The following is a 14,338-nucleotide window of genomic DNA, read 5'->3' as shown; positions in this document are numbered from 1 at the left end:
TGCGATCGTAAAGTTCAGATATGATGAAATTATCAAATGGTGGAATAGACATGTTTGAGTCGCTGTTGGCACTTTTTTAATTGTTACTTTTCAGCATAAGAGGATCGTAGAACAGGTGTAATGGTGTCTAGCTTTCTTTTTGCATCCTGATATGTTATGTTTTGTTTTTATTTTTTGTATCTCTTTTTCATCTTTCCATTTCTGACATGCATGCACGAGAGTATGCTGGATGATCTCCCTGACAGTTGACACATTTAGCTTTTTTTTTTCACAGCAATATTTATTTTCATGTTCTTTACTACCACATCGAGCACAGGTAGTAGAAGAACCACAACAGGCTGTTTGGGCATGTCCATATCTTTGACATTTAAAGCATCTCAGTAGGTTAGAGATGTACATTCTAACAGGACAGCTGAGATACCCTGCTTTTACAGATGTCAGAGGCCTAGGTGTATTAAAAGTAAGGATGATGTTCTTGGTTGAGACTAGGCGATCATCCCTGTGTATCAGGATGCGCCTCACACCCGTCACTCCTTGATCTTTAAGCTCTGAACATATCTCCTCATTAGGAACCTCAAGGAGATCCCATTCTGATATCACTCCTCTACTGGAATTGAGTGTTCTGTGAGGTGTTACCTGCAATTTGTATTCTACCTATTGTCGTTGCTCTCAGTAGTTTCTCAGAATGTTGTTTGCACATTGTTTCCACAAGGATATCACCAGAACGCAATTTCTTGACAGTTTTGGGACGTCCTGCCAGTCCTAAACCTTTTTGGATAAAGAAGTAAACATTTTCCCAATTGGTTTTTCACCTGTTGCATGAATGATTAAAAAAGTTGGTACATTTTTGTTAGTATCCGATATCTTTTGTTTCTTACTTCTGTTTCCATATGCTGTGTCTATATTATCAGTACTTGGTTGGGACTTTGTCCCTGAAACATTTGATGATGAAGAATTCATATTTAAGGAATTTTTAATTCGGCGCCAGAGCTCCCCACCCACCATGCAGCCACACATTGATGCCCACTACTTGGAAAGCAAAGACTGTGCTCAGGAGTGGAATGCCAGGGCTACCCTGGATGCTTCACCGGCAATGCAGCAGGTCTAGGATCCCGACCCCGGACCATTGGGTGAGAGACTTACTGCAACACCGTTGACCCTTGCAGGCAGCCCACTAGCCGACTGATCCTAGCTAGGCCATCCAGGACCACCCGTCTTGCCAAAGTAGTGCAAGACTACCAGGATCCCCCTTTCCGGATGTCCGCACGGCAAACACGGTGGCAGGGTGTTGGATCCCAGTGATGGTGGTCTGGAAAAAGGATAGTGAAAAAGACTCAGGAGAAGTAGAGCAAAGAATGTGGGAAGAAAAGCAAAGAAAAAGAGTAAGAATGAAAAGCGCCAGTACCATCATTGGGAGGTCCCCTCCACCACGAATAGGTGCCCCACATGGAGGGGAAGAGTTCCGGTCTGCTGAAAGAAAAGATAAAGAAATTGCACTCCTTTATAAGGAATTTTAAGCATTTCGTTGAAATAGTAAAATGTATCAACATATCAAATACAGATATACTTGCAAGTCTAGATGTAGTGTCATTATTCACGAATGTACCAGTTGAAGAAGTGATAAGATCATAGAAGATCTCTTTCCAAACGACATTGCTCTGCTTTTCCACCATTGCCTTAAATCAAACTATTTTAAAGTAAATATCTTGTATCAACAACTTGATGGCTTAGCCATGGGCAGTCCTTTGTCACCACCGTGCATGGATCTGTTCGTGGAAAAACTAGAAGCCGACATCCTATCCAAAATAAATCCGAAACCATTAGTCTGGTGGAGATACATAGACGATGTCTTCATCATTTGGAAAGATACAGAAAATGCCTTATATGAGTTCCTTCAAAAAATAAATGCTTTCCACAAAAAATTAAGCCCACATTAGAGTTGGAAAATAACAATCAATTATCTTTTTTGGACGTACTAATAAAAAAACAACAGAATGGACAAATCAAGCTCAAAATCTACCGCAAACCTACAGACACTGGACGCTATCTTCACTTTAAATCTACTCACAATTATGCACAAAAACTTAGCATTATACATATGCTTAAAAATAGAGCAACAAATATCATCACAGAAGAAAAAGATCTGCTTGATGAGCTCTCATTCATATCTAAAACTCTAGTCAAAAATGGTTACCCAAAAATATTATTCAAAGGATTCTCAATAGAAACAGCCCACAGTGACAGCCTCAAGTTGCGCAGTATACATCGTCATACCTTATACTGGCTCAGTTTCAATGAAAATAGCAAAAATCATGAGGTCTTTCAACATCAGGGTTGCCTTCAAACCTATTTTAACTACAAGACACATGTTAAGATCTCCTAAGGACAGCATCGCCTTCTGCAAGTACACAGGTGTATATAATATCCCATGTTCCTGTAGGCTGATTTATATAGACCAAACATCATGAAGCCTAGAAATCCGAAAAAAGAATATATAGGAGATGTCAACAGAACAGACACCTCAGGATTAGCCCATCATTTCTAGATTTTGAACCACTCTGTCGATTTCGACAACAGCTGCAGTGGTACTCCGGACAGGAGACAATCTCAACAGAAATTAAGGTATGATATTAAAAGACATTTGGAAAAGCTTAATAAATTCACTACGTTTAACAGAACTCAAACTATAAAATGTGATCCACAAACAATGACTAAGTATCCATGCTCTTAATGTCATGCATTTTTTCAATTTTAATTAATTTTATTGTTGTTACTGCATTATTTTTTACCATTTAATGTTAGTGAAGTCCTGAAGAAGGCAGACAGCCTTAAGCTGACGAAACTTGAAGACAATTTTATACCTATATTTATAAATCCAAATCCAATTTATAAATCCAATAATAAATCCAAAGAAAATGTCTGGACTATTGTCATATTTGGTCACCTAGTTTTCATTGTGACGTGGAAATTATTATTCCTGATACCTCCAAGGAGTCAGAAGACTCATCGTGGGAGGACACCAACAACTGTCTCTACACCTAACCTCTACTACGAATCATCTCCATCAACGCCATCTACCGCCCACCTCCAACACCACCACAACTAGTAATTTTTGTCTGTAAATTGCGTGTGTTCTGAAGGGCCGATTTGTATGTATGCGGGATGAAAAACCCGAGTTTCCGGGAGAAAAAACCCTGCTACCTCCGTATGAGATCGGCTAACTCACCTTCTAATACTAGAGGGTCCAAAAACGAATGACCAAAGTGATATCAGGGTCATTCATAAATGTTGGTTATGAAGAGTGTTTGAGGGAATGTAGTTACAGAGGAAGGATAGGAGGAAAAGAGGAGTATAATAGACACCTTCAAATTAGTTAAGGGATTCCATCAGATTAATACAAAAAGAATGGAAGTTAAGACGGGAAGATTAAGAGGCCATCCCTAGAAGTTGTATATAAAGATGTGGTGGAGTAGATTTTTTACATGGAGAGTTGTTGGTGAGTGGAATGTATTGTGAATGCAGGGAGTGCAAGTTCAGTTTTTTTTTTTTTTAAATAATAGACACATTGCTAGTTGAGTGGGCCTCCCACGATGAGTCTGTTAACTCTATAGAGGTTACCAAAATATGAATAACCTTTCATGGGAAGCTGAAAAATACTATTTTTCATTTGCATACATGAAAAGTTGAATTAGTTAAAATTTAAAAAAATGTGCTTATAAGTTGAGGCTCTATCTTGCTGTCCACATTTTTGTGTTTTTATTAATTTTGTCATGCATCACTCCCCCTTCCATGTAAATAATGGCCAGGCACTACTTTGCTAGGTTTGTATTACAGGCTAGTAATCTTGGAGAATAGTTGATAGGGAATGACGTTCGAGAAACATGGCAGAAAAGTAGTGTAAATCAGGTACAAAGAATTGCTTTAATAGTGAAAATGATACTTTTAAGATCTATATAAGGTCTTGGTCAGACTATCTGAAACTGTGCAGATTTGTTCACCTACTTTTGGTGAACAAATCTGCACAGTTCAGAGGTATAACAAAGGTAATATCAGGACTGGAATGCCAACTATGAAGACAGACAGAGAATGTAATCTGTAGAATTTAATAGAAGAAAAAGATGCAAATTATAAATTGAGGAGGCACTTTCTGGATTGTTATTGCTGAGATCTTCTGAACATGGAAAAAAAAACAAAAAACAAGGACACTCATGGAAGTTGGATAATGGTATGCTGAAAAAGGTAAATTTTTTACATATTGAGGAGGTGAGAAAAGGGGTAACAGGTAATTGGAATGTGAAAGAGAGGATGAGTGAATTTAAGGTATGGTATGAAAGATTACAAGTGCCAGTCTTTGACCGTATGGAGATCCAGCTACAGTACTTCTCTCCTAAGAAGAAATGTTGAATAACCAAAAAATATGCAAATAGTTACTGTGTTACAATTTTTCGTTTATATTTTAATTTAAGACTTATCTTAGAACGACTTCATGATAAAGATCCACACCTTGGATCCATTCAACAGTTTATGAGAATGACACTATATGCCTACAGTACAAAAATTCAAGTTTATATCTCTTTCCCTACTAATATGCCAGCCTGGTTGGCCGAGTGGTTAGCGTATCCGCTCTCCAGCCAAAAGGCTGCGGGTCCGAATCCCGCCGTGGGCATGGACGTTTGTGATTGTCTGTGGAAAAACTAATGGTGGTGGTCAGTGGTGGAGACAGAGCTGTAGAGCAGATGCCTCCCTCGATGAGTCTTTGGACTTCCTGGAGTTGTCAAATAATAATAATATTTTAGTACTTCGAACAGTTTGATTCACATGACGTTCCTAAGAAAAATGTCACTCCTTCACTTATTTCTCATAATTCTGGTGTTAGCAGATAAAATTACCTGCACTTGCGAATAGTCCAGGTTGTTTTTTTCAGTCAGTGATGCACCATCCAATCTGTTCTGTATTATGCAACAAGTCTATTCATATTTCTATCCCTTCAGTGCAATCTTTAGTGTATTCAGTCAGCACTAAAGCTGATCTGTTGGGATGAATATAATATTTAATAAATGAAGAGGAGAAAATATTGATATTGTATGGCTTCCCATACAATAGACCTCCCATGCCGCTTAAAAATTAATACTACATAATAGCTCATTCATAACTTTTATAAGTGTGAAATATAAAGTATATTAAACCAATCTGTATCCTTGTTTTAATCCTTTATCCATGTTGTGTAAGCTGTTGACTTCAAATAAGTTGCTTGGGTATCCCATAATGCACAGAACACTTACTTTTGAGTGCATATATTGCTATGCATTATGAGAATGGTGGCCACCCAGAGTGATTTTGATCTTTGTTGAGGTCTCATCAGTGGGAACTAGACTCAAGATAATGCAGAAGTTTTTTGAGACTTCAACCAAAGTGAAACCAGTCTGGAAAGTTACCCTTTCTATAATGCATAGCACTATATGCATTATGAGATACTGAAGCAATTGATGTGAAATCAACAGCCTCCATATACAAGTAATCTAGTCCTGAAGATACTTCGCATTTCCTTTACCTAAGCTTTGTGTTTGCTTAGGTACCAAGAAGAAAAAATTTCCACAACTATTTCTAATCTAGAGTTGATGTACCATTTTACTACTTGTATATAGAAAATATGCAACTTCAGCATTGGTTTAACCTCATTATCGTCCCACATCCAGCTCTCTGGTTTCATCCTTTATTAGGATCTAATTAGTCTACTAAGTGACTTTCCCCATAATGCATAGCAATATACACAGAAAAGGAAGCATTTTGGACATTTTGGGATACTGAGGCATTTGGTATGGAGTCAATTTATGTGAAGCCTCCATATACAATCAGCCTAGTCTTGAAGATACTTTGTATGCAAACTCCATTTGCTTGTGTTTGAGTAAAGGATTAAAGCAAGAATATAATTTATTTTCCAGTGTATTTACTTTGTAACTAAGTGCGGAAAAAAAATACAGTATGAATGTAATGTCACACTAAAAAATAAATGAGTTATTACTCACTAAGGGAGTGCAGAATATAATTTTATAGTTTCTTAGGAACAATTGAGAAGAAAGTGATTTTTAATCGGTGAATAGTCCGTTTTTTCCCCCATTTTTGAGTGCTAAATTATTTCTCTGAATACAAGTGTACTTCAGTGGTTGTTTTTTGGAAGTTAGTTGCTGTCGCAATATAATATATTTTGATTACCGTCAGAATCGAATGCATAACGGTGAAAGACAAAACCAACCTAAGTTTTCATTACTGTATTTAGTTATATTTCATTTTATTTAATTATATTTAGTGTACTTAAATGTTTTGTTTTACTTGTAATTGTACTTTTTTCTTATTTATTTAATGGAATTTATTAATTGAATAATTAACAATTACGCTACTCCACAGTAAGGAATGATGGCGGATTCAGCTGCAGTCGCAAGTGCCGTATCACCAAGTCCTCCGCCATTTAAGAACTCTATTATAAGCAGTATCATAAGGGACTTTGTGGCATGCAGTACTTGCGGCATGTATGTGTCTTGGGAATTGGATATGTGGCTTGTGAAAGAGAGCATATGTGCGCAAAATGCAGGCAGTGGGAGGAAATAAGTGCATTAGAAATATCAATATCCAACCTTGTTGCTCCAGGAATGGGGAATGAATGTAGGAAGACAAGTAGTGTGATAGGAGAGAATGAAAAAAATATATATATGAATGAGAAAATAATTGATAGTGTGGAAGGTGTGAGTGACTGTGAAAGTTTAGGAGATGGTTTTGTTTGGGAGAATGAATTTAGATTAAGAGTGACTGACCTGCAGAGGGAGATAGATGAGCTGAAAGAGGAGGTGGAATGTCTTGTGAATGAGAGCAGAAGTATGAAAGATAAAATTAGGAGTATGGAAGAGATAAATGCAAGCCGAATCAGAGTAGGGGAGAGAGAGAATTTTGGGAGTGTTAGAAGAGGAGAGAATGGAAACAGTAGAAGAGAGGGAATGAGAGAGGTATGGGAATGCTAGCAGACAAGAGGATGGAAACAGTAGGAGAGACAGAATGAGAGAGGATATGGAAGTGCTAGAAGAGAAGAGAATGAAAACAGTAGGAGAGAGAGATATGGGAATGCAAGAAGAGAGAATAGCAGTAGAGGAGAGGGAATGAGAGAGAATGGAAACAATAGGAGAGAGAGGGAATGGTAAGAGGTATAATGTATTGCGACTCAATGATCCGTGGTGTTCAAGATAGGATGCGTGAGGAGTGTTTGCCAGGAGGAACAATAGTTAGGATGGCTATGGCAATTAAGAGAGGTGAAAGGGTGGATGAGATGATTGTGATGGTAGGAACAAATGACTTGATGGTAATGTAAGTCGGGCAGTGAGAGATATGAAATTTTTGCTTGAGACTGTACGGAAGAAGACAGAGAGGGGAAAAATAGTGTACGTGTTGCCTAGGTATGATAATGACGAGCTGAGCAGAAGAGCAGTAATAATGAATGATGTAATAGCTAGAATGTGTGACAAGAGAGAACTGGTATATGTGAATGCTTGGACTGCATTTGAGGAAAGAGAGGAATTGTATGCGAGAGACCGCTTACATTTGAATAAGGAAGGACGTAGGTATCCGGAGAGATTGCTCTTCTGAACGAGTCAGTGTGTCCCAGGGAGGATGATAGCAGGAGTGGCCTCTTGTGGGAATCGATACTTGGGAGAAGGGAGACAACATCAGGTAACACTGAGCCCAGTGGAGTCTAGAGGGGGATAATGCTGGGTATAGAAACAATGGCATTTATATGCTTTATACTAATGCAAGGAGTATCCGGAATAAGGGAGAGGAATTGGTGGCGCAGATAGCATCAGCCTGGCCAAACATTATTGGGATCACTGAGACTTGGTTGACAGAAGAGGATATAATGACAGGAACAGAAGTAGATGGGTACAGCATTTTTCGGCAGGATAGGAAGGGAAAGTGTGGTGGTGGGGTACTGCTTATGATAAGTGACGACCTATGACCTCTACAAGTGGAGGCTTTGGAAGGAAGTGAGACAAATGATTTTGAGAGCATGTGGTGTGAGGTAGGCAACAACAGGATATTTAGTGGGGTGTTGCTACAGACCCAGGAGCACAGAGGATGGAGACCAGGAGATGTTTAGACAGTTCAGTTTGGCAAGTGCAAAAAGAATGATTGTTATGGAAGATTTTAACTACGGTAATATAAATTGGAGAGAGGAAGATGCATGTAGCAATAGGGGAATGGAATTTCTAGAATTCTTGAGGGAACATGTAACAGAGGGAACAAGAAGTTCAAGAGTTTTGGATTTGGTTATAGCATCAGAAGAGTCAAAACCATATGGTCACTCTCTCCAACCAGTTGGAGAGAGTGACCATATGGTTTTGACTTGGAAAATGAATAGACATGAAGGAGTATCAAAGAGACGGGAACTTATGTGGAATTATAAAGCAGGTGATTATAATAGTCTTAGACGTCAACTTCAGGATGTTTCATGGAGGGAGGAATTGGAAGGCCGGGATATCATTAGTGCATGGGAAATTGTGAAAGAATATTTGTTAGCAGCAATGGTAAGTTGTATACCACGAGTGAAGAAGAGGACACAATTTGGAGTAAAGTGGATGACAAACAATATTAAACAGGAATTGCATGTGAAAAAGAGGCTATGGAAGAGATATAAGGAGACAGGTGAAGAGAAGATGCATGAAGAATATAAGACACAGGCCAGAAGAGTGACTGACTAGTGTGGTAAGGAAAGTGAAACTGGAATATGAGAGGAGATTGGTCCTAAGATCCAAAGAAAATCCTAGGATAATTTTTTAGATATGTGGTCAGTAGGAGGAGAAATAACTGTGGAAGAATGATATTGTGGGATAAAAATGGGAATAGAGTGACTGATGCAGAAGACATAGTGGAATTGTTCAATGAACACTTTATTGGAGTATTTCATCTTAGAGGAGTCAGTTTTAATACTAGAGGAATAGGGCAGGTTCGAGGTTTAGAGTTACAGGAGGAGAGTGTGTTTCAGATACTGAGTACTCTGGATGTCAGTAAAGCTTTGGGACTAGATGGTATTTCACCACGCATTTTGAGAGAATGTGCTAGGGAACTGATAGTGCCTTTAACCTGGCTTTTCAATGAAAGTCTGGATGTGGGAAAGGTTCCTAGGGAATGGAAGGAAGGTAAGATAGTGCCATTGCATAAGGGTGGTAACAGACTGGAAGTGTCTAATTATAGGCCAGTTTGTGTGTCATCAGTAGTTAAGATCTTGGAGAAAGTAGTGAGGGACCGTATACAGCATTGGGCAGATGAGAGTAATGTTATCCGTGAGAGTCAACATGGATTTGTGAAACGGGCGCTCTTGTTTTAGCAATATGCTAGCCTTTTATAATAAAGTTACAAGAACATTAGATGAGGGAAAGGCATATACTGCAATTTTCTTAGACTTGTCAAAGGCATTTGACAGGGGTGCCACATGATAAGCTGATATTTAAGTTGCAGCACATGAGTCTGGATGTCAGATTGATCATCTGGATTCAGGATTGGCTGTCTGATAGGTATCAGTGAGTTGTGTATGGTGGAGCAGTTTCAAGGAGGCAGAGGGTTACAAGTGGGGTCCCATAGGGCTCATTACTAGGACCTATATTGTTTAACCTTTATATCAATGACATTGCAAGAGGATATTCAGTTATTTGCAGATGATGCGAAGCTGGGAAGGATTATTAGTAATAGTGCAGATGTGGTAGCCCTGCAAGAGGATTTGAATAAGCTAGATAGATGGGAAAATGAATGGGGGGTGTCAGTTTAATGCAGCAAAATGTAAGGTCTTGAGGTTTGGGGAAACATTGATGGGATGCTGCATACTCTATGGGAGATGTACTGGAGGAAGTGGGGGAAACGAGATCTGGGGTTGATGATGATTGATAGAAACCTGAAATTTAGTGGACATATCGCAAAGGTGGTGAAGGTAACAGAGGATTGCTGCAATTATGAGAAGGACACTGACTTGCAGAGATAAAAGGGTTATCATTCCGTTGTATAAGTCTCTGATCACACTTAGATTATTGTTCTCAGATTTGGTCCCCAGGATTTGAAGGGGATAAATTAACTGTGGAAAGGGTACAAAGACGGATGACAAAGATGGTTTCAGGACTGTACAATTTTGATTATGAGGATCGGCTGAGGGAATGTGGACTGCAGAGTTTGGTGGATAGAAGGAGGAGAGGTGATATGATTGAGACTTTTAAACTGTTGAGAGGTGGTTACAGGGTTGACACTGGGGAGTTCTTTCGCTTGGTTGAACAGCAGGAAGGAGTAATTACAAGAGGCCATCCCTGGAAGTTATGGAAAGAAACTGTGAGCAAGAGGGTGAGGAGTGGTTTCTTTGCATGGAGGGTGGGTGAACCATGGAATGCATTGCTTGATGGAGTGGTGAGAGCGAGAACGGTCAGTGAGTTTAAGGAGTGGTATGATGGACTTTGTGTTTCTTAGGGGGGGACTTCCCCTCAATGAGTCTTGAAAGACTTTATGTTCTTAGGAAGGACCTCCCAACGATGAGTCTTTTGACTCCATGGAGGCCTGAATAATAATAATAATTGCAAAACAGAATAACTCATAACAAAATGGAAATATAGGCAGTTCTGTCACTGAACTGCCCAGTGCTAGTATATAAACGGTAACTAAGATTCCATTTCAATTGTTAGCTTTTAAATGTGTGCCAAAACTATCATGTGGGCAAAATGACTGAATTATCCTTCCCCAATCTATCATGTTTACGTTATTGTCACTCGCAGAAGGTGCAATTTTTGTTCAAGCCAGTTGATCGGGGGTTGTACTATGCTAATGCTTACTGGCTTTCATTTTAGTTGAAAGTCCAAGTACACTTTAAAAATTAATACTCACTTCTAAATGTTATAAGGAGCGTTACTGCAGAGCTATCTTTAGTTCGGTTCAGTTAATTGCACTTATGATACACTGATAGACTCTGTGCTATTTCAGACAAGACCTTCCATGGTGTCTTGTAACTACAGGTGCCTTGGATAGTAACTTCTGACCATGCCTATCCACAATTTAAGTGATATGTGCTCTACCCATTCCTTTTTTTGCAATTTTTTATGTTATTCAACTGATATTCCTCTGTTATTTGTCTTTTGTTTAGTGGTTATGCTAAAGTTGTTCCTTTGTTTAAATTCTAATTTATTCATATAATATGGGTAATGCTGCAGCAAAGAGTCTGCAAGTAGAACATTTAGATGAAGAGTAAGCAACTGCTCCTAAAATAAAATTAAAAAAAAAGGATCCAGACTAAATTCAAAAAGACATATAGTGCTCTCCAACAGTATTTATATGGTTAGCAGATTCTTCAGAATCACTCAATTTCAGTAGACTAGTATAAACACTAATCACAAAAATTCAAATATGTTTCTCCATGCAGCATCAGTTGATAGAGGTAAAAAAGAAATATATATAGAGCTGGCATTCCATGACAAATCAGAGGACAGCATGAGAGTTTAATAATAGTAGGAATTATCCATTATTAAGAACAGTGGAAAGCCCAATTTTTATTGACTTCACTGAGCTGATCATTCCTGTTTTCATTCTTGATAATGTAAATACTGAAAATAATCTTTGCCTAGCAAATGTCTATTGTCCTTTGCTTTAATATGTTAAACACCTCCAGTTAATGGCATACTCTAGTAAAGAAAATTTTGAATCCTGTGAATTTTTTTTTAACAGCTACATTTTTAATCAGAATCTTATGACTGCTTTCAGAGCTTATTTCAATTAATTAAAAACGAACCTTTACTGAGTTTATGTAGTCATTACAATGTTTTTTCAATTAAGTAAAAAAAATATATTTATATTGATTATACTTTATTTTTTAATAGCAAACCCGGTCCCAAGCAGAACCATTATATGCACAGGTAAATAGAGAGAAAAAGAAAACTCAGTTATCTGAGACCCCATCTTCTCCACTACACAGTGATCAGACAAGTGGAACTTCAGCAGGTGATTCGTGGGTGTGAATTAGAAACTTAATTTTTTGGGACTTCAAGAAATGTGAATTGTGATAAGGCATGTGACAACTATTTTCTACTCCTGAAGCAAGACAAAGGATCAAAAAAAAAAAAAAAAAACTTTATATTTTGCTGGACATTTTTGCAGTACTCTATTTCTGCAATAACAGCTGGTCTGTTTATCAAGATACTTTTATATTTGTCATAAAACTCTTTTAGCAGAATGCATAAATAGCAGACAATAGTATGTGCTACTACTCCCTACCATCCATCTGGGAAACCTCCTATTGTGCCTCTAATGATGTGATGCATTAAATAAATGGCTGCTATATATACTGAAGCCATTATGGTTCAAAAGTGAAAAAAATGTGATCCCATCCATCAGTTCATCAGTGCCAACAGATTTTCATAGGCCTCTGTAAAACTTCTTTAAACTGGATAAAGACAAATCTGTGGAGGTCTAAAAATTGCTTTTCTCCCCTGCCTTGTTTTGTAAGAATATTTGGAAAAAAAAAAAAAAAAAAAAAGCAAGTGAATTTGTGCTCTACAATTATAAATTCCTCAAAAAAAAAAAAAAAAAAAAATCAAACTTAGTTAACAGCATCATTGCTAGAGTTTTGTATCTACGGTCTAAGAAAGTGTGCGTAGTGTAGAACCTGAACTTCTATTTTCTGCCAAAATTTTGCTTGTCACAATATTAAGTACAGTAACATTATTACTTGTTATATATTGTTTGAACTATAAGCTTTTCATCAACTCTCAAGTGGTTAAGATTTTAAGTGTACTGTGGTCACAGCTGTAATGGCATTTTGCACTTCCATCTCCTATTTGTTTAGTGGCAAAGTATATTTTCTGATCATTGTCAGAAGAGCATAAATGTTTTGACACTGATATGGCAATTTATCAAAATTTAAATTTGTTTATTGAATATTTAACAATGCAAGGTAGGACGTTTCTTTTATTTTATATTTAAGTTTTTTCTATCTTTAAGACTTATGGTTTCAGAAATTTGTAAATATCATAGAATTTGTAATTCTGTTAGATAAATTTTAGTTGATGACTACTGTTAATAATATACAGTATGTTCAGTACATTAGCAATTTCGCTTTTTTTCCCCCCTTCTTCAGAGACTGAAATATTTGCATTTCAGCAAACTGGAAGCATTATGATTTTAAATTTCATTTGAAATGTTATAATTTTAATTTTTATATTGCTTGTTATTTATATATGCATACAAACATGAAAAATCAGAATTATAAACATTCAAAATGTATATAACTTGACCCATTTTTTATTATAATACGAAATAATTTGATTTGAAAGTTCTCTTTATATTTTCTGTATAGAATAGTACTTTGGGGGTGGGGAAAATTCGAATTATGGATCTGTATTACGTTTTGTAAAATGCAGTAAATTTTAATAAGGATAAAAAATTCTAAAATCTGAAACTTGCAAAAAATATAAAGTTGGTACTTGAATAATAGATAAAAAAAAGTTTTTAAGAATATTATATAAAAATGTGCTCAAATATCTATTTATATAAAAGTGTAAAGTTAAGGAAAGCAAGAGTCTTGTTTTTTTATCCACAAACATTTCCTTAAGTTTCCAAATACAGAATTTTATTAGCATTTATCAATCCATTCTTTTAAAAATTAATTGCTACGGTTTTTGTATTCTTCTGTTTCAACAAATTTAATTAAAGAGATTTTTTCTAAGAAAATTTTTGTACAGGGTTTTGTTTTATCCTTCTAACATTTAAAAAAAAGTCTACAAAAAGTAATAATTTTCATAGCAGCTTAAATAAATTACAGGAATGCTTTTCATAATCATTACTTTTCATGTTAATGGTTAAAAAAAATTCTGCAAAATTAAAAATTACACTCCTTTAATGTCTATACTGTTTATGTACTATTTTCTATAGAGCTTATCAGATCACTTATAATAACTGCACAAAAGCAGTAAAACTATGGCTTTTTACTGGTTAAATTCAGGATTGCTTTCTGGACACATTATGGGACAACCTTAGTGCTAAGCTCTTTGTTCTCCCCAGGTTTGTAATATGATGTACAATAAGGAATCTTTCAGATCTTAAGGAGCATCTGGCATCCATTATTATTATTAACACCAGACCGCCAAGGAGTAAATACTCGTGTGGGGATGGAGGGGGGGCACACTGTTATATACACTTTCTCCCTTGCGCATGCACTCATGTTCAGTTTCCCCCTTCCTTTTTAATGAAAAATTTCTTTTACATTAACCTGGTAACAATCCATTACCAACTTAAACATCTGTCATATTCCACATCCGAAACACCAGTTGCCACC

General features: G+C 36.9%; 1 protein-coding gene across 5 annotated transcripts in view; it reads left to right on the top strand.

Moving 5' to 3' along the window:
- LOC150108619 (catenin delta-2-like) overlaps positions 1-13,576 on the top strand; it is a 593,872-nt gene extending 580,296 nt beyond the window's left edge. For 4 of the 5 annotated variants that reach the window (XM_090390888.1, XM_090390887.1, XM_090390891.1 and 1 more), the window contains one exon: positions 11,886-13,576. In XM_090390888.1, coding sequence (XP_090247014.1) covers positions 11,886-12,023 — 138 coding nt within the window. In that variant the 3' untranslated portion in view covers positions 12,024-13,576. The remainder of the gene's footprint in view (positions 1-11,885) is intronic. The other variant, XM_090390889.1, reaches the window with a different exon arrangement.
- The last annotated feature ends 762 nt before the right edge of the window (positions 13,577-14,338 follow it).

Source organism: Typopeltis vanoorti, chromosome 3, assembly GCF_054136105.1.
Source record: "Typopeltis vanoorti isolate ZY-2024b chromosome 3, IOZ_Tvanoo_1.0, whole genome shotgun sequence".
In the NCBI taxonomy this organism is placed as follows: Eukaryota; Metazoa; Arthropoda; class Arachnida; order Uropygi; family Thelyphonidae; genus Typopeltis; species Typopeltis vanoorti.
The sequence above is the reverse complement of the archived record's forward strand: the minus strand, read 5'-3'. Positions and strand labels throughout refer to the sequence as shown.